Consider the following 21,824-nt stretch of genomic DNA (forward strand, 5'->3'; position numbering starts at 1 on the left):
TTATATGTTATGTTAATTTCTTCAACAAAGTTTCATAAGCTTATGTCCTGTAAATTTTATCGGTGAATTACACTAAATACTTAAGAAAAGTCACCATATAGTTTGCATAATTTTTAATGACCATATATACAAAAAGCCTTATTGATTATAGAATATTTAGATTTTTTCCTTAAAAACATATTTGATTAGTTTAATGAATATTTTTATAATGATTTTCTTAAAAACATATATGTCAAAATTTATTAAATTTTAATTGTTGATTACTTAATAACTATGTTTATTCATTTATTGATAAAAATAGCCTCAGAACACATAGATAAATGATTTGAAAAATATAGAAAAACGACCTGTTTAACAATATATTTCTTACATAAGTAAATTATTGTTACCATCACTTATTTCTAACAGAGCTTTTTAACTTAATGTAAAATAAATAATAAATTTGCTCGGTAAAAAAAGAATCACAATCAACAATTATTTTTCTAAGAAACTCATATAACATATTATAAATTTATAATATTTTATAGCTGAGACCAATATAAATGAAAAAAAATACGAAATTTCAGTTTACCTTTATATTTATTTGATCATATTAAGTATTATGATATTAATTATTTATTTTATTTTGATTTATAAGCTATTTGTATGTTTTGACATACTTTAAAACATAATTTTATAATTCTAACTTTAATTAAGGGGAAATTTTATGTTTACCACTTTCATGATACCACTTTTCATCTTTACCCTCACTAAAGGGACATTTTCAAAAACACCTTATTCATTAAGTGACAAAAGACTCTTGTGCCCTTGTTCTTTATATAAATAATAAATAAATATTTAAATAAATAAAAAATCTAAAAAATAATAATAATTTTAAACCCTAAACCATAAAACCCTATTTCGAAATTCAAACCCTAAACCCTAAAACTCAACTCTAAACCCTAAACCATCAATCATAAACCCTATTTATTTTTTTCAAATACGAACTGTAAACTCTAAACCATCAATCCTAAACCCTATATTTCTTTTAAATACGAACCCTAAACCCTGAAACATCAACTCTAAACCCTAAACCCCGAAACATCAACTCTAAACCCAAAACCTTCGACTCTAAACCCTAAAACATCAACTCTAAACCCTAAACCCTAAACTTCCACTCTAAACCCTAAATCATCAACACTAAACCCTAAACTATCAACATTAAACCTTAAACCCTAACAAGTAAACTCTAAACCCTAAACCCTAAAAATTAACCCTAAACCCTAAAACATCAACTCTAAACCCTAAACCTTAAAAAGTAAACTCTAAACCCTAAACCCTAAACCTTCAACTCTAAACCCTAAACCCTAAAACCCTAGAGTTGATGTTTTAGGGTTTAGATTTGAAAATTTAGGGTTTTACGGTTTAGAGTTGATGTTTTAGGGTTTAGATTTGAAGGTTAAGGGTTTTAGAGTTTAGGGTTCAAATTTCAGAAAAATATAGGGTTTAGGGTTTAGAGTTGATGATTTAGGGTTTAGAGTTAATGTTTTAACTTTAGATTTAGGGTTTAGGGTTTATATTTGATGTTTTAGTGTTTTGATTTGAAGGTTTAGGGTTTTGGGTTTAGAGTTGATAGTTCGGAGTTTAGAGTTTAGTATTGATGATTTAGGGGTTAGAGTTGATGTTTTAAGTTTAGATTAGTTAACCTTATTTTTTTTGCGTAAGTTAATTCAAAGGTTATAAATGTCTTTTACCCTTCATTAAAGATGAGTGTAAAATTGGTTAGTGTAAACATGAAAGGTGGTACTTTGAAAATGATATTTTTGGCAATTTCCCTTTAATTAATGAAGAGTTAGCATATATATCAAGTAAGCATTTTTTTTTGTTTTTTTTTTCTTAAAAATTTAAGATTTATAAGAATATTAACTTAAGATGCTGAATTTAAATATTTTTACTGGTATTTTCAGTTATTTCATATTTTTAAAGGATATAGTCCATATCGTATAAAAGGTTACAGACATAATTAGATTTTTTTCTTGTCAATCTCTTATTATATTAAGTTTTTAATAATTAGCTATAAATATCAATCTAACTTTAAAGATAACTTTTACAAATTTCAATTTATCTTTTTTATAATTTTGTGCTGATTTTTATTTATTTTTACATATGTGATTATTTATAAATATTTTTTTCAAAACTTTATTTCTTTTTCAATATTTTTATTTTTGTTAATTTTTTGTTTAATTTCAAATATATACTTATTTTATATATCAAGTTAATTATTTTAATAAAATAATCTTTTTATTTTCTTTATCAAATTAAGATGCTGATTTTTATATTATTATAATTATAATTTTAAATTCTATGTGAACACTTAAATAATATATATTCTCAATTTTGAAATCATATGTTATTTAGATTCATATGTAATCAAAAAGTGATTTTGATTTATATTGTTTTTTTTTTTGACGACAAAAAAAAAGACGACAAAAAAAAAGATTTATATTGTTTTTAATATTGCAAGTTTAATTTATTTGATAATTATTTATATTTTTTTGACATAAAAATTTCGTAATATTAACATTTTTAGAAATACCAAATTCAAAAACGATTTGGTATATTTTTTGTGCTTTAAAATAATATGTGAACATTCTCAATGATTCATAATATCAACTTATATATAGTATATGTTATTTTCAATATTTTCAATAGTATATAATCTAAAATTTGAAATTATGAGTTTAAATTTAGATTTATATAGTTATACTTGTTTAATTGTTTTGTATTTTTAAATTAATTATTCTTTTCGTTATTTATTTTTTAATTTTCGGAAAATATTAAACATTATGTTAACTTAATATAGTATTTATATTTTTGTAAATTTACCTTATTTAATATTGATTTATATTTTAGTTTGAAATAAATATATTTTGGTAATATTAACATTTTTAAAAATATTAAACTTTAATAATGATTTGTCATACTACGATTGGTCGTTTAAATCCTATGTAGACGCTCTCGATGGCTTATAGCCTCAACTTTTATATAATGATAATTTTAAATTCTATGTGAAAACTTAAATAATATATATCCTCAATTTTGAAATCATATGTTATTTAGATTCATATGTAATGAAAAGTGATTTAGATTTACATTGTCTTTATTATTTGAAATCCTTATATTTTAAAGATTATTTTTGTTACTTAATTTTATGTTGATCTTCCAAACATTTATTTTTTATAATAAACTGATTCTTTTAGTTATTTGTCAATTTTGCTTACTAAATTTAATATTGATAATTTTTTTGGAAAGAAATAGCTTCCATTTTGAAATCATATTTTGTTAGATTCATATTAATGAAAAGTGCTTGAAAAGTACTTTAGATTCATATTGTTTTTATTATTTGAAATTCTTGTATTCTTTATGATTTTTTTTTGTTAGTTAATTTGTTGTTGGTCTTTCAAAGGTTTACTTTATAGATCAAATTGATTCCTTTAATAATTTTGTATTTTCACTAAATTGAGTAGTAGTTTCCTTTTTATTTTGAAATAAACATTTTTTGAAAATCTTGAAATTTTTAAAATAATAATTAAAATGGTAATTTGACATATTTTGGTGCTTTAAAATAATATGTGGATATTCTCAATGATTTATTGCATCAAATTACATATAGTACATATTTGTTTTGAATAGTTTCAGCAGTATATAACCTAAATTTTGTAAATCATGTGTTTTAGATTTATATAGTTATAATTGTTTGAAAGTATTGTATTTTTAAATTAATTATCATATTTGTTTGTTATTTTTATGTTACTTTTTGAAACTTTATTTTATATAGTATAGATTTGTACATGATGTTTTTAATTTTGTAAGTTTAACTTATTTGATAATTATTTATATTTTATTTTGAAATAAAAAATTTCGTAATATTAACATTTTTAGAAATACCAAATTAAAAAACGATTTGGTATATTTTTGGTGCTTTAAAATAATATGTGAACATTTTCAATGATTTATAATATCAACTTATATATAGTATATGTTATTTTGAATATTTTCAATAGTATATAACTTAAATTTTGAAAATCATGAGTTTAAATTTAGATTTATATAGTTATACTTGTTCGAAAGTCTTGTATTTTTAAACTAATTATTCTTTTTGTTATTTATTTTTTAATCTTTGAAAAATATTAAACATTATGTTAACGGAACTGGTGAAGCTCACTGGCGGAACTGGTGAAGCTCACAGTCTTGTTCGAAAGTCTTCGCAACTTTTGAGTTTACAACTTTATTGTATTTCTTTTCTTCAGGAACTGGTGAAGCTCACTGACGCAAAACACAAAAACAAGATAAGCATTCTTAATGATGTTAACGGCATATAAACCCGGGAAGAATAAGACTGTTGAAAGCATTAACCACGTCACTGTTGGTTTCATAAGAGCAGGTCAAGTCAAACGTTGATGATATAGCTGATTCACCATGCTTAGCTCAACAGGATTTCTTTTCTCCTGAAGGAGCAGGAAGGCCTAATAATACAGGCTGTCACCCACGGTCGCCGGGGAGACTAGAATAGAAGAGTCCGCCAACTTCCTATATCGCTAAAATAGAAAATAAGGAGTCCGTCGACCCAAAGTCTTGTATGCTTGCTCTATGCCTTTGGTTTATGAACTATGTTCTTAGTTTCCTTTTTAATGGTGTGTGGCTGGTCTACGGTGTGTGTAGACTTCCTATTTTATGTATGCTTGTAATGCTTCTGCTTTGTCAAATATTCCTTTGAATATCTGGTCTTCATCTTCCTTAGATTAGATGCTAGTTCCTTCGTCTAACGCACTGCCCCACAGATAATCAAAGTCTGTAATAGCGGACAATTCTATCAAACCCTAAAGTAGAAGAAAAAGTAGAAGCTACGAAACCATAAAGCTTCCCTCCTGTTTGAAACAGAAAGCATTGATATCATTGGACACTAAAGGGTCAAACTTTGCTTTTTAAGATCGTTTTTTTGAATTCATGTGGACATATCCCAATCAATAAGATGTTGCTAACATAAGGTTATCAACCATGACATTCTTCAACTGTGTGGGCTGTGAAATTGCCTCTACTAATTGTATTAAGATGAAGTTGGTGCTTTTGGTCAGATCTGGCCTGGATATTAAAATGACTCTTTTGATAGCTTATCAATACTATTATGAAACCAACAGTGACGTTTGAGGGATTAAACCCAATACGGCGAACCCTGGTTCGAACCCCGCTGGCCACACGGATATGGGCTATTGCTTTCGGCTCATTTGAATGCCCAGGAGAGGGTCTATCCGTGGGCTGTACCTCCACCCGGGGGTTAGGTCTGTGTCTTTAATAGACCCGGGTTTAACCCTTTATAGTTTACAAAAAAAAAAAAAAATACTATTAAAAGGGAAGGAGTCCTAAAAAATCTACCTATGAAAGTTAGTTGGACATATCTAATTACTATTTAATCTTGTTTTTATCATTACTAATATAATCAACAATTTGAATTTGATATCCCCTATATATTATTTGAGAAGCATTGCAACATTTTTTTGTAGCTACATGTCATCACTAGAATGATTCTTAGAATCCTTAGAGAAATATGTTGGTCCATCTAAATATATAATAATCTTTTTATTAAACCACAATAAATACATTATAAATGTGCTTCATTATTTCTTTAAATAAGATTACGGAATTGCCTAATGTGGCTAAAGTAAGTGTGTATTATAATTATATTTGTTTAATTTTAAGCTATTAAAATAAATTAAACAATCATAGTAACCATATAATAAAAATTAAAAAAAATTATCTATATATTATATTTTGAATTTTTAAACACGAGTATAAATTACTAAAATTGTTAAAAAATTCACATTCAAATTTTGTGATCTATGATTTAAAACTTTTGTTATGACATGATACAAATAATTAAAAAATAATATAAGTTGAAAGTCTCATTTAATAAGTATCAAAAATAAAATATATATAAATATATGTATCATTTTAAATTAAACTATATGCCATATAAAAATATATAAATATCTTAATTTTGAAATTTACTTTGAACATTTTTTTGATAAAAAATTTGAAAAAATATTGACAACTTAATTTTTTAAATATTATAAATTACTTAAGCCATTAATCGCACAGTGAAAATTTGTTATCACTAATACAAATTTAGACTTTTTGCTATAACAGATACAAATACAAATGATAAAAATATGAGCAAAAAGCATCATCTAATAAATATTGATATTAAAATATACCATATATATGTTACTATCATTTAAATTTAATTATATATCATATCAAATAGAAAAAATATTTTTTTCGATTTATAAAATTTATTTATATGTTCGCATCAATTTAAATATATAAGTAGTAGATAATGACTTTTTAATTATTCAATATATATTTATTATTTCATAATATGTTATAAACATATAATATATAATATAATTTATATATATAATGTTCATTCCGCGCAAGGCGCGGATCTTAACCTAGTACTAACATATAATTGAAGTATTGAACAACGACTTATTTCATATCTTTGTGAATCCCACTAATTAAGGAACCTTGGACCTCAAATATCGCACCATTTATATATTACGTGACAAAACTATTTTATATACCCAAGTTATTTTACATAACTATCTCCTGCCACAAGTTATTTTATATCTTACATAACCAAGTTTTTTTCTATAACTAATGCATCATTTAGCCATTTTAGCAAAGTGATTTTATGAGACTATCTCCTATAATGTGAACTACAATGCATCAAATCGGTAAATATAAATATAAAGTTTTTAAGACATTAAAATTTTATAAATATCTAAACAGTTAAACAATTTTGTAATAATTATTATATAATTATAAATATGTTATACACCATATCTTATGCTCAATATGGACCTACAATATTCAGATATTAATTATAAAAATGTGTTAGCATATATCATACAACATTAATACCATGTCATCTACGTTATATAATTCCAGAATACTTACAAAACCAAATTAGATAGACATTTTAGTAAACCATCTGTTAAAACAAAAATATATATTATGTTAAATTAATATTTATAAAAATTATTTATAATAACAATTTGTTATTTAAGATAAGTTTTACAAATTAATAAAAAGCTTACAAATATTTTTTTTGTTCAACAGAAAGAAAAAACTACACAAATCGATAATATTAAATTAGCCAAAAAATCTCTCAAGTCAATCAGAAGTGTCACCACCTCAACAAATGTAACTCTTATAAACTGCACACAAAATATAATGAGAGATAATAGGTTTGGGGTTTGAGGTCTTCGGATCGGGTCTAAATTGGTTTCCTTTGGTGCAGATTTATTCGGGTCCAAGACATTTGAACCCAACTAGATATTTGAGAAAAAAATGTTCGAGTTCAACTCGGTTCCTTTTGGATCTGGGTCGGTTCGAGTCCATAATTCAAATACCTGTAAAATACATGGGATTTGGGTACGTAATGGGTCCGGATCGGTTCGGGTATTTAGGACCAAAAATACTCAAACTACCCCAAAACCTGAAAAACCAAAACAAAAAATATCCAAAAATATTAAAATACCCAAAGAGACCAAAATTTCATCCAAAATCTTATCCGACGAACAAAAATATCCAAAGTTTTATCCGAATACCCAAAATATATTTTTAAACTTTGAAACTTTACATAAACCCGAAACTATAACCGGAAACGCGAACCCAAATTTTGTTTAAAAAATATCTGAATACTGAAAACATATCTGAAATACATGAATATACATAATATACACAAATACATTTCAGGTACTTTGGATATTCGGACTCGAACAGAGACAAGAGTGTCTAAAAAATCCAATATGTACATGAGGAGTTACATAAGGATGTGTATACAAAATCTCAAATAAACTAATTCATAAATAATATAATATTTTAAGCAAATTTCCACTTTATAACATATTAATATACAACAAACTTAAAATACTAATTCATATCCAACTTTGTTTATAATCCAAAATAACCCGCGCTTTCGAAGTACGGATCAAAATCTAGTTAGAAGTTATATAGCTTATTTTCAGTTCAAACACGTCACATTCTTTGTGAAATGTTTAATTTTATCTTCTTGAGGTTGCCATCCGGTCAGTTTTCATCTTATTAACTGCTACAAGGACACTTACTTCAACCTTGTAGCTGACCCTTAACTGGCTTATTTTAGTCTTAAATATACAGTCTACACAAGTGGCGGGACTCAGCCTCTGCCATACATTTCTCCTTTCTTTCAATGGCCAAGATCATCTTTGCCACATCTTTATACATGTCTAATTTTTCGACCGTTAGATCTACTTTTGTACTTTTAACATGAATGGTCCACATTAATCCAATGTTAATAAGCTAAGGGCATGATTAACCCCGGTCTTTTAGCCGGGGTTCTTAACTCATGCTTTGATACTTTTTTGTTTTTTTTTATAATTTTCGGCTAAGAGACAGGCTCTTATATCTCTTATTTAAGAGACGGTTCTTAGTTTTTGTTAGTTAAAAACTAAGAAAAACTAAGAATTATCTATTAACCGAATCTAAGAACTCTTAAGAGACTGAGTTTAATGATGGTCTAAATACTCTTAAGATAATTCATCTTCTTCATCGTTCCTTGCTTATTTTTCTAGAAGAATCCAAAAATGCTATCTTTGTCCATAATCTCTTGATAACTGCTTCAAAAAAATATGTTTAGTCTCCTAACCTTTAACTTCGTGCAAATATCTTAGTCAATAATGAACACCCAAAATTTGAACAATCATGAACACCCAATTATTTTCAAGAAAACCTTAAATTTGGTATTTCTCAACCTCAGATCAAGAGAAAATAAAGAATTAAGACCAAGTTAAATGAATCCAGGTTATCTTTCATCTTGTTCTTGAATAAAATGAGATAAGATTCCCAAATTTTATGCAAAAATCGTAACCCTAGAAAAAGGGAGGAAGAAGATGAATCAATTACGATATTGACATTAGTGACTAAAAAAAAAAATGCTCACATTGATTTGAAGCCAGCTATGAGGAGTATAACCACAACGATTTCCCACCATACTAAAACACTTTACAAGTAACTATCCCATAAGTAAATTAATATTGAATACATTCATCGGAATTTTGTACAAAGAAGGTTCAAAACTAATCCTCGATGAACCATTGACTAATATCCGAGTTGTATTAACTTGTCGGCAGTTCGAGTTTCCCACTCACGTCTATTGCGTTACTAAATATTAGGTTTTACTAATTATGTGTACATGTGGATATTTGTGAACTGGTGTACATATTAATTTTTGTGCATGCAGCTATGAAGTTTATGTGTACAAGTGGATGTCATTCGGTTGTACGAATGTTGAAACTTGCAAATGTATGACGTATTTTGTAAATGTTTTTTTTTTTTTTTTTTTTTGTTAAGTATGTGAATTTTCATTAGAAACTAATGACACAGGGGATTACAAAGGTTTTGAAAGATCAAATCCTAGCATCTAAGAAGCTTATCAAAGCAAGCTGCCTAAAAGAGCCACAAAAAAAGGTAAAAAAGACTCTTCTAGGACAATGAAAGGTTTGATCACAATCAAAGAATGTGACCAAAGCTTGACAATTGAATATACCAGGAGCAAACATTTAGCTTCAGTAGATCTCGGAACAGACATGATGCCGGGACCTGCATCAAACAACAGAGATCAATGGAGGATTCAACCGGAGAATGGTCCAAGGACCCGCAGACCATCCCGAAGGCGACTCCAACAGGGGCGACAGGCGAAGCAAGGGAGACCAAGCCTTGGGCCATCGAGACCCAGTGAAATCTACTCCAGACGCTGTCCACTCCAGAAGACGGCAAGGCGTGTCCCTGTGAGTCCCACCCAACACAAATAAGCCAGGAGATGAAGAGCAGGTGAGGGACAGGCTGATGGAAGCGGAGGTTATACGGCTCAGCTCCGGTCCCATCACGCAAGTACCACACAGAAGGATTGGCTGCAGAGCATCGGAAAGGCAGGTAACGGCTGACGGCTTCCTTCTGAAACTTGAAGGGCGGAGGAGACGAAAGCTCCAATCAGCAGGTGGAAGAGAGGCTAGACCCGACTATGGAGATCTGACGAAAGAGAGAACGGCACGAACCCTAGACCATCTTGAACCCATCGAAAGGATCACCAACCAAACACCATGGTAAATGCTCAGACATCAGAACGGGAGGAGGTCCCCAACGAGTTCCTCAGACTCGCCTTTACATCTCGGACCAGAGTACGAAGATGGGGAAGCACCTGCAACAGCAACCGAAGAGAGAGAGACAGGGGAGAGCAGAGGAGGCGATAACCCGGTGGAAGAGAGGCAGCGACGCTCTCGGTCTGGCAAACCTCCGACGCAGATCTGACCCAGAACCGCGACAAAACAAACCCTAGATCTACAAAACAATTGGTGCCTCCTGTAAGCTTCCGGACAGTCACGACCTCGCCCTCTCTCCAGAGACATTGGGGACACACCCAAAAATCGATTTGGTCACCGGATCCGGCCGCAATCCGGTGAAAACCAGAGAAGGAGAAGCAAAGAGGAGGTGAAGTGACCGTATCTTGACAGGGAGAGGATTGGATACGGCGGGGCGAAGTGGGGGTGGCGGCCGACGGGATGAGGCCCACCGTCGGCCACCAGAGAAGATACAGAAGAGGGACGGCGAGGGGAAGGGGCTTGGAGAAAGAGAGAGCCGAGAGAGAAATACTTTCTCTCACCTCTCTCTTTACGTTTTACTTGTTTTACTCTCTCTTTACGTTTTACGTTTTACTTGTTTTACTTGTTTATTTGAGTAATGTTATATCATGGTTAGGTGTGCATATATTTTTTGGTCTTTCGTCCAACGCAACAAGCTCTTCCTCGTTTAACATGATTGTTCCTGGTGTCGTTTTGAGCTAGAAGGAAACTGTGGTGATGGCTCCTCTTCCTCTAACAGCTCCCAAGCTAAGAGAGATACATAAACAATACAATAAGGACATCCCGTGATTTTATGATTTTCAGTTTCGATAGAACTTATCCCAATTAAATGAGTGTGGTATCTCTGATATGAAACCGTACCAAATGAAGTTATTATTGTACTTTCTGTAATAAAGTCACAGTGTACTTGATAAATTTTTTACTAGAATTTTCCCAAAGACTTTTCATACAATGTTCTTGATGAAATTTTTCATAATCATTTGTTTACTTGTAAATATGCTGATGTGGTAATGGTCTAGATCACTTATTTCTCTATGTCGGAAGGCTTATATGTTTATGTCATGTGGATATTTGTTAACTAGTTCACCAATATATAAAACCAATTGGTGAGATTGACCTTAATCTTTTATATATTACTTAAGGCTCCATTGAATCCCTAAAATAGGGTACTTTATCCTTAATACCTCAGCCAGAAATCTCGGAACTTTAGGACATTTATAGGATTAAGTACGACCTTGATATCCGGTCAGAAGTGTCATATTAATTAAGAATTTAGAATATTTATGATATGGACTCTGATACCATGATAGATTGATGAGAGTATAGAATTGGAAGTATTATTGACTCTTATGGAGAATATATTACAACTAGGTTAAGACCCGCGCCTTGCGCGGAATAAATATTATATATATATAAATTATTTTATATATTATATGTTTATAACATATTATGAAATAATAAATATATATTAAATAATTAAAAAGTCATTATCTACTACTTATATAATTAAATTGGTGCGAACATATAAATAAATTTTATAAATAAAAAAATATTTATATTTGATATGATACATAATTAAATTTAAATGATAGTAACATATATATGGTAAATTTTAATATTAATATTTATTAGATGATGCTTTTTGCTCATATTTTTTTTATCATTTGTATCTGTTATACCAAAAAGTCTAAATTAGTGATAACAAAATTTTCACTATGGGATTAATGGTTTAAGTAATTTATAATATTTTAAAAAATTAAGTTGTCAATATTTTTTCAAATTTTTTATCAAAAAAATGTTCAAAATAAATTTCAAAATTAAGATATTTTTATATTTTTATATGGCATATAGTTTAATTTAAAATGATACATATATTTATATATCTTTTATTTTTGATATTTATTAAATGAGACTTTCAACTTATATTATTTTTTAATTATTTTTATCATGTCATAACAAAATTTTTAAATCATAGATCACAAAATTTGAATGTGAAACTTTTAATAGTTTTAGTAATTTATACTCACTTTCAAAAATTCAAAATATAATATATAAATAATTTTTAAAATTTTTATTATATAGTTACTATGATTGTTTAATTTATTTTAATAGCTTAAAATTAAACAAATATAATTATAATACACACTTATTTTTATCAAATCTTTATTATTCAAAATCATTAATTGTCATATATACTTTAGCCACATTAGGCAATTCCGTAATCTTATTTAAAGAAATAACGAAGCACATTTCATAATGTATTTATTGTGGTTTAATAAAAAACTTATTATATATTTAGATGGACCAACCTATTTATCTAATGATTCTAAGAATCATTCCAGTGATGACATGTGGCTACAAAAAAATGTTGCAATGCTTCTCAAATAATATATAGGGGATATGCATAAACTTATATAGAAATGACTAAACTTAATTCCTAAACTAATATGGAGTAATAAATTATAGATATTGATAAGTTTTATATTCTAATATATTGATATATATATCTTGATCTTGGATTTGGGTTGACCTTCTAGATCTTCCGATAATAGATGCCGATGAGAGTATGGGGAATTGACCTGTACAAAGATTCTAGGAGAGATGAGAGTTCGGAGAGTCTATGTTGAAAGGAAATGTGGAGTTGATGAAGCTATGGTACAATGAGATGGATGAATTTATAGAGATTTGCACTTTATTTGGTGGTAAGAAGATAAGAAAAGAAAAAGATAATATATTTTATATTTGTGTGGCTGTAATTAAATAAAAAAGAAACTATTTTACTTTTTTTTAATGTTGAAAACTATGAATTTGTCTCATACGAAAATTAACTAAGATTATCTAGTTAGGGTGAAGTTTGTGTTTAGATAGGGACTTGATGCTTTTGTTTTCATGAATGTCTAGAGCTTTAAGTGAGCTATCTAAAACATGAAAACTGCCCTATTATGTAAATCACTCTTTTTTATACTGAAATGGCGTATTATCCAACGTACTCCCTCCGTTTTTTAATATAAGTCGTTTTACAGCTATGCACGTAGATTAAGAAAACCATTAATTTTTATATTTTTTAAACAAAAACATCATTAATTATTTACCTGACCACAATTCAACCAATAAAAAAATAGAAGATATATTACTATTGGTCATACAACATTAATTATTAATAAATTTTACATAGAAAACTGAAAACGACATATAATTTGAAACAAAAAAGTTTCTCTAAAACGACTTATAATAAAAAACAGAGGGAGTATTATTCTATTTTATGCTTTTGTTTTCATTAATGCCTAGAGCTTTAAGTGAGCTATCTAAACCCAGAACAATAAAATCAATTCGTTGAACATAAAGAAAAGATGGAGAAAACTCCACAATTATGTTTACATGCATTCAATGCGGACATTATTGATGTGGTGATGGTTGGGACAAAGTACACATAGACACGGAATATTAGACGATAATCTCTTCTTTAATCTCTTGTTGACTTTGCTTTTCCCCATATATTTGTACTTCGTCTTCTTTAGTTTTACCCCATAGACCAATGTATAGTCCACACACCAACAAAAATGCTCCACAAACACTGCTCCATTTAAATCCCCAAGATTAAACAAACACATTCTCAACATCTGAAGACAGATACACATATATTGATATACTATATATAAATATGATATTCTTGAGAAAACGCACAAACCTTCCAAGATAAAGTGTTTCCTTGAAAAGGAAAGATGAGACGATGCATGTAATGATGAGAGCTAAAGGAGTGTAGAGTGCAGTGAATACTGGTCCTTTCTTCTCTATGGCCCATACTTGTAACCAATATGTGAATCCAGTTACCATAATTCCCTGTTTAAGTTTGTGTAGGAAGAAGACTTTCATATTATATATTATCTAAAGATTAGAGATGAAATTAGGTGGACATACACAATAAGCCATTGATAAAAGAGGTAAGCCAAATTCGATCTTCCAAACTGATGGACTTCTGTTCACTGCGACTGCCCAAACTGCGGTTTGCATACAACTGAAGACGCATTGAAGTGTTACCAGTCGCAACTTCGCTGTGTATTCTTTCATCACCTTGCTCTAACAACACAATTTTTTTGAAAAATATTTATTTTTCTTAGATTAAATAAAAATATCCATTGATGAAACTATTAACGAAAAACGACTTGGTTTGAGTGGTAAGTCTCTACGGACATACATTTTATGCTCCCACAAAATTAAAATAAAATAGAGGATCAATGATACCGAAGGGATCCTCACCATACCAATTACGTGGGTTCATCCATCCAGCCTAATCAATATTTGAGTGAGAGTGCCATGAACATTGAAACTATGGGCTTGAATTTATCACTTGTAATCTATTTTTCAGAATCTATATAGATATGAATATTTTTCAATTTTTATACTTAGTAAAAAACATATCCACACTATTACATAACGTCGCTTGCCTAGATGCAATAATCTTGTAATTCTGTTTTCCTACCTATACACAGGTGATAGGTTGTTGATTAATTATTATCTATCTTATTAAAACTCAAGTACAAATTTGGAGTGTTTGGAGACTTGAATAGGACTATTAAAAAAATTTGGAGTGTTTGGAAACATAAATTGTAGTCTTCTAAAAAAAAATTAATTTTGTTTGGAAACAAGGATAGTAGTATTAAGAAAAAAAAGAGTAATGGGCTTATGTTTTTAAGAAAAATTAAAAGTCCATCATATTATAAAAAACTATCTATCTGGGCGAGATTTAAAATATACGAAAACGGGTCAATCTAATCGCCTAAAACTTTTTCTTTTCTAAACTAACCATAAAACAAAATTTAAACTTTATACACATATTTCAAATCAAAATAATAATTTAAAGTTGATTTATATCAAAAATTGATTAAAAACTAATACATATATTCAAAAATGGATTTTTACTAAACTATTTTTCAATAACCATTATACAAAAATGTTGTCAATATATATAATAAAAATACAATACAAAGCCCAATTTGAAATACTAACTCAAATTATCGTTTTTATATTTCCTATTAAGTTTTATAAATATAATATATGTAATTATTTATATGATGGTACGTATAAAATACTATTAATTATATGATTACTTATATGATGGTACGTATAAAATACAATTAATTATATGATGACAGTATACGATATATAATAATGAATAGGGATGAGATTTCGGGCACCCATACGGGTTTGGTTCTGATCGGTTTGTGTTTCGGGTTTTCGGAGTCAAAAATTTAAGCCCTGTTAGGATGTTTCTAAATTTTGGTTTGAGTTTGATTCGGATCTTTGCGGGTTTGGTTCGCGTTTGGATAACCCATTTAAATTATTTTTAAAGTTTTAAATCATTATCTATTTTAAATTTCTCAAAATCTATAAATAAAATAATATATTACCTATAAATTTGAATAACATATGTCAGAATACCTAAGCTTAACATATCAATTGGTTTGATTTAAAATTTTGGATATGGAATCAATAATTATTTTAAGTATTTTTGGTGATTTGAGTATACTTTAACTATTGCAGATATTTACTTTTGACTATCTATATATAGATTTTCAAGTATTTAAACCAATTTAAAAGTATCATTCTTAATGTTTTATATACGTTAAATCTAAAAATAATTAATATATATATAAGTATATAAATCTATTTTTAGATAAATTCGGGTACCCGAATACTTCGGTTCGGATCAGATTTGGTTCTCTAAATAACAAAATTTTGAATAATTCGAATATTTAATCAATTTATGTTCGGGTTTGGTACTATATTTTCGGATCGGTATCGGTTCTGTTCTTTGGATTCATTTTGTAAAACCTTAATAATTACATGAAAAACAAATATCAACATATTTTTCAAAATGTACACCCGCGCGCCTGCGCGGGTCAAAATCTAGTATATGATTAATGATAAATACAAGTTCTGCTTTGACTCTAACTCTTTTTTCTTTCATAAAATAGACATTGACCGGTTCCTACTAATATTTAAATGTTCGGAAAAATAAATAAAACTCTCCTCATTTTAGATTATATATCTACAAGAATATTTCTTATGACTTTAAGTGATTTTTAAGGAAATACACATTAAGAAATAGTGTGGACTTGGATTAAGTTTTGTGCACTCGGATTAAGAAAATACAAACTTCTATACACTTTATCTTGGTTACATAAAAATATCATTAAATGAAATTAATTCAACCAATAAAAAAATCAGTATTTTGTAATTGGTCACAAAGTTTAAGTGGTATTAATTTCTATCTAAAATAACGAGAACTTTAATTATTTTGAAACACATTTTTTGCTCTAGACACCACTTAAAGTGATACGGATGGAATATTATTTTAGATTTTATACAAAATTTTAAACAAAGAGGGTGATTGGTTGAGGCTGTAGAAGTTGTGCACAGCCTTTTTAATTTCTACATCCATTTTTTAAAGCAATCATGTTTTTATTTTAAAAATTTAATCTGAAGCCAAAACATTATAAAAAGAAATATATTTTTGAAAGCACTTTCTCTAGCGATTTTATACAATGCTCTGAAAAATTTCTACAGCAAAATAAATTAAAGTTAAAGCTAAAAATCTAGAGTCTAAATCTTAAGAGTAAAAAAAATAGAAAGCCACAGCTTCTACCAATCACCCCCAAAGTTCCAGTTCACATCTTAATAGTTCAATGTTAATAAGAGAGATAAAATTATATAACATATTAATAAAATAGTATAGTAGAAACGGTAATAATATATATTAATGTATGTAATAAGAAAATCTTTAAACAACATATATAATGATACTAATATGTAAAATATCTAACCAAACCGATATCACCGCTCCGTTGCCAATAATCACCAATCATAAAAGTTTGAACAAATAGTCTTTTTTTCTCATACCGTGGTGGAGGGTGAATTAGGTTTCGAAATAAATTATTTTTTCAAATAGCTTATTAGTTTATTTTCTGCATATTACTTTATTACTCAAATTTTAAAAAAAAAATTGGCAACAAATTCAAAGTGGTTTAAGTAACCAAACCAAAATAAAACACAATGAATATAAATTCAGTAAATTATAAGGATGAAAATTTCGATAACTTAATATTTCAGAAAAAAACTTTGTAATATATAAATCAGAACTAAGTTTATATGCGTTTAATTAAACTGCTTAAATTTTTGACATTTTACCTCTTACCTTACTAAAATCAATTTAAACACACACACAATTCGAGCAAAAAATGATGAATTCTGCTACAAAAGTGTACCACAAATCGGTTCAAAAAAAAGTGTACCACAAAAATAAGTATACATATTAATAGATAACCATACGTATAAATTTGGAAAAAAAAAAGTGTTGGATAACCGAATATAACTGATGTTTCTGTATAATATTATCATATCATATAAAACAGTGCGTCATCGGAGTAAAATAAAATGGTGTTTTTTTAAGAAGATCAATACTATTAAAACAGAAGCAATTTTTATCTATTTACATATAGTCTAGGTTGGACCATTATATTTAATTATATTTCCTATTATTTCTATTCATATCTAATTTAATTGTTAAATATACATCATACCTAAAATTAAGGAACTAACTAACTAATCTATTATTTTTTAAACTAATGAATTTAATTTATATTAATTCGAAATTCAAATAACTAATCAATTATATTTTAGTTATTAATGTAATAAATAATTATATATATATATATCTATTCATTCATATATATACAACTATATATTAATCCAAATGCAAAAAAAAAAACAAATTGTTCAAAACCCTCACCAAATACATAAAAATATAATTCTTATAGTTAGAGTATTAAAATATATATAAATATATATTATAAAATAAATATTAATAGTAATTATATGATGAAACATGTTACTATTGATAGTTTAATGAATATATTTTTTACGGGTTACTCAAACAGACATGTAATATATATATCAAATATATACCAATTGAACAAATATATTAACACAAATATATCATAAAACATTACAATTAATATAAATTGAAGCTAGAGAGTAAGAGTCAATATTTTAATTTCTTAAAAAGATAATTATATATATAAATTATAAAAATTAAGAACTAAATATAATAAAAATATATATCAAAATTAAAATAATAAATATTTACATTTCTAATGCGAATAATGAAATTAAATTTTAAATTTTAAATAAGCCATAGACAAAACATCAAAAAGTATCTAATAATATGTGAATAACAAAAGTAAACTAACTAAATAAACAATTATATTTTTTTTTGCAAACTTAAATTATTAATTTGTAATAGACGTATACATATTATTGATGCTCAAATCTATTTTATTTTTAGTATGCATCCACTCAAATATTAATCCATTAGCAAGATGGAATTTTAGTTGGACTAAAATTGTATTAAAATTGGAATACCAATTTCATAATATATTCACTATTCATCTGAACATTCATGAATATATATTACAATACTCTAAATATAATAATAAATCAAACCGGATTACATATTGGGTCATCTATCAGTTCAACCGATAACCAGATCTCGGGTTTTAACAGTTGTTACGGGTTTTATAGAATTTTTAAATAACAGTTTTTTTTTTGAAAACTAAAATGGATTACATACGAACCACCGAATTTGGCAATTTAACTGCGGGTCGGGTCGGATTTCAAAATATTGAATATAATTTTTCATTTGTAATATCTAAGTGTAGATACAATTAAAATACAAATTTATATCAAATAAATTTGGAATGTTTCGAAAATAATCCCGCGCTTTGAAAGCGCGGGTCAAAATCTAGTACACGTTTAAAAGACCATCTTTTATTACTTTTTTCATCTGTAGTTTTTTTGGAAAATATGATACTGTAATCATACTAGTCATTAAATAAGAAAAAAATGTAGCCATGATCTGGAGATGTGTAGAACACATATATAACTATTTATTTAGCAGACTAGAACCCATATCATATAATATTATTGTCTTCGTTGTGAACAGTACTGTGAGTCTGTGATAACCCAATTATATATTGAGCAATGATTAATAAACTAGAATGGGGGAATCAGTACGCTGTACGCAACTAGTGACAGTGAGTGAGTGGCGTACCTGCAATACAATCCACAAACACCAGCAGGTATTGGCGGCAAGCATAGTGATTGATCCTTTTACAGAATTTTTTGTTGATGGAACGGCTTTGTTTGGAATGGTCTTGTTGCTATAATGATTGATCAAACTTGGCCCTTTCACAAAGGCGAACACTAATGCGCCCAACATACCAACCATCGAACCAAATACTTTCGCTAGTCCGTATGACTTCTTTAACGTCACCGTCTCTAGTCTTCAAAAGTAATAAAAATGATTGGGTCAATTCAGGTTAGGTCGAGTTGGAAATTTATCAACTGAATTTTGTTGGTTTTACATATGTGAGTCTCTCTACCACATGTGTTTGAGAAAGTTGGAGTAAGAAAAAAAAAGAATAATAAAATTACTCAAATTAATAGTTTATTTGTCAATAGTTTACTTGATATTCACTCCCTCTATTTCATAATAAGTGTCATTCTAACATTTTTTTTGTTACACAAAAAGTGGCACTTTACAATTCCAATACAAATTATACTTAATTTCAGCTGAAAATTAATTGTAAACTGCATTAATTTTATAAGTAATTTTATATATTTCAAATACTATTAGTCAGAGAGCTGTAATTAATAACAACTTACATACTCCCTCCGTTTCATATTAAGTGTCGTTGTAGATAATTTTTTTTCGTTACAAAATAGTGTCGTTTTCGATTTTCAATGCAAAATTTATTAATTTTATGCAGTGATTTATTTTTCCATTGGTTAAATATGGTTAGGTGTATAGGTAATTGTGTTTTTATATAGGAAATATATAAAATTAATTATTTCCTTAATTTGCGTGCACAATGTCAAAATGATACTTAATATAAAACAGAGAGAGTATATTTTAGCAACTTTCTTAATCTGTGTGAAAAATATCATTGTGACACATATTCAGAAATAGAGGGAGTATGTTTTTTCACAGTAGAAAATAGGTGCTGAAACTACTACAAAATAGGTTCTGAAAATTTATATATTTTAACAACATATATTTATTTCTTAGAACATAATTTTATTTTATATATGTATTATAGTTAGTGGCAAGAAAAACTACTACAAACCTAAATATGTATAAATCTATTAAAAATAGTATTACGCTAATAAGTGAGTGGCAAGAAAAGTCATAACAAGATAAAGCTTGGTTTGTAGTTGGCAAGAAAAAAGGACTGGTTTAATATCGTTTATATATCGATATTTGCTTTAGGAATATTAAAAGAATTACTAAAATACATTAAAGTGATTTAAAGATTTTGTTTGATTACGATTCTTTAACTTTTATCATGAATAATATAAAACTAAACAAAAGTATGTCCCTCCCCTGAGATTTTTTTGGAAACACATTCTTTGATCAAAACATGCTGACAAGCATAACATAAATGAAGAGAGATAGAACCATTAGTGTAGTTTACCTGAAAAGAAGAGCCAATACGAAGGTGATAGAGGGAATGGCGTTGGTGGTTGCTGCTGCAAAAGTGGCCGTGGTGTTGTCGATGGCCACATAGTAGAGATTGAGACTTAACGTGAGTCTGAATTAAATTATCAATATATCAATATAGATTGTTAGACAACCAGTACGTGACATTGACCTGATTGATCAAATAGTCTTAACTTGGAAGATTTCCAACTAGTAGAAAACACACAAGACATGTATACCCGCATAAGGAGATCATGAAAATTTTCAGCAGCAAGACGAACGACAGAGGAGATGATTTGGCGCTGAAAAAAAACATACTATGAATATGAGAATATTCCAGTTTGATTCGTAGTCAGGATCAGCCTAATGACTAAATCATGTTCATTGAAGGGCCGTTGATATGGCGCTTTTCTTTCTTATGATGTTAAAAGGATGAGTTAAAGTAACAGAAACGAACAACCTTTCAAGGAAGAATGCGAAAGGGGACAACGCCAGAGCAGCGAAGGCTTGTCGATAGAAAACAAAGACAAAAGGGTTGGTCCCTTGAGAGATGGCCACTTTTGAGAGCAATGGCATTCCTGCGTATATAATCTGTACAAACACCATTGCCATGTTGGCTTTGTGCTTCATCATCATGGAGTAATAGTGATGTATGTTTTTTATCGCCTTTTATTTGCTGAAACTCATCTTGCTTCTCTCCGCTATTTATGCTTTCTGTTTCGGTGGGCACTTTAAAGATTTTTTGTCTTCTTTTTGTGTCACTATTACAAATATGGACACGTGTACTTCCATCGAGATTAAATTCACAGGAGACGTTACAATCAAAACCGCACCTACATCTCCTCATAAACCCGAACAAATCATGCACTACTTCTAGCGGTGTATACATGTGTTTTATCTATGGTTTCGATTTGACATAAAGAGTAGTATTGTGGTATAGAATTTTGAATGATAAGTACCGATAGAAATGTGAGATTTCGAACAGGGGATAAATTTTCAGATTAGAGAAAAATCAGTGAAGAACAAGAGAGAGATAAAGAGAATAAATTCCTTAATTTTATTATTTA

The 21,824-nt window shown here is 28.3% G+C and overlaps 1 protein-coding gene across 2 annotated transcripts; it reads right to left on the bottom strand.

The window, feature by feature from the left end:
- Nucleotides 1-13,540: 13,540 nt before the first annotated feature.
- Nucleotides 13,541-21,454, bottom strand: LOC106437679 (WAT1-related protein At1g43650). 2 transcript variants are annotated; one of them, XM_048737661.1, is made up of 7 exons: nt 21,218-21,454; nt 20,997-21,059; nt 20,753-20,869; nt 19,330-19,561; nt 14,139-14,297; nt 13,909-14,060; nt 13,541-13,794 (listed from the first exon to the last, which is right to left on the bottom strand). In XM_048737661.1, exons 1-7 carry the CDS (start codon nt 21,391-21,393, stop codon nt 13,665-13,667), a joined length of 1,029 nt encoding a protein of 342 aa, XP_048593618.1. In that variant the 5' UTR covers nt 21,394-21,454; the 3' UTR covers nt 13,541-13,664. The 2 variants fall into 2 exon arrangements, with proteins under 2 accessions (XP_048593618.1, XP_048593619.1); XM_048737662.1 differs by having other exon boundaries at nt 13,692-13,840.
- Nucleotides 21,455-21,824: the final 370 nt, after the last annotated feature.

The sequence above is a fragment of the Brassica napus genome, chromosome A8 (genome assembly GCF_020379485.1).
Source record: "Brassica napus cultivar Da-Ae chromosome A8, Da-Ae, whole genome shotgun sequence".
NCBI lineage: Eukaryota > Viridiplantae > Streptophyta > Magnoliopsida > Brassicales > Brassicaceae > Brassica > Brassica napus.

Excerpts from the sequence above, each read along its gene's own strand:
- LOC106437679 (XM_048737661.1), bottom strand. The coding sequence starts at position 21,393 with ATGATGATGAAGCACAAAGCCAACATGGCAATGGTGTTTGTACAGATT. Across the intron at positions 19,562-20,752 it reads GTATTGGCTCTTCTTTTCAG|ACTAGAGACGGTGACGTTAA; the intron begins GTAAACTACACT and ends TTACTTTTGAAG. Across the intron at positions 13,795-13,908 it reads GAAACACTTTATCTTGGAAG|TGTTTGTGGAGCATTTTTGT; the intron begins GTTTGTGCGTTT and ends TAAATGGAGCAG.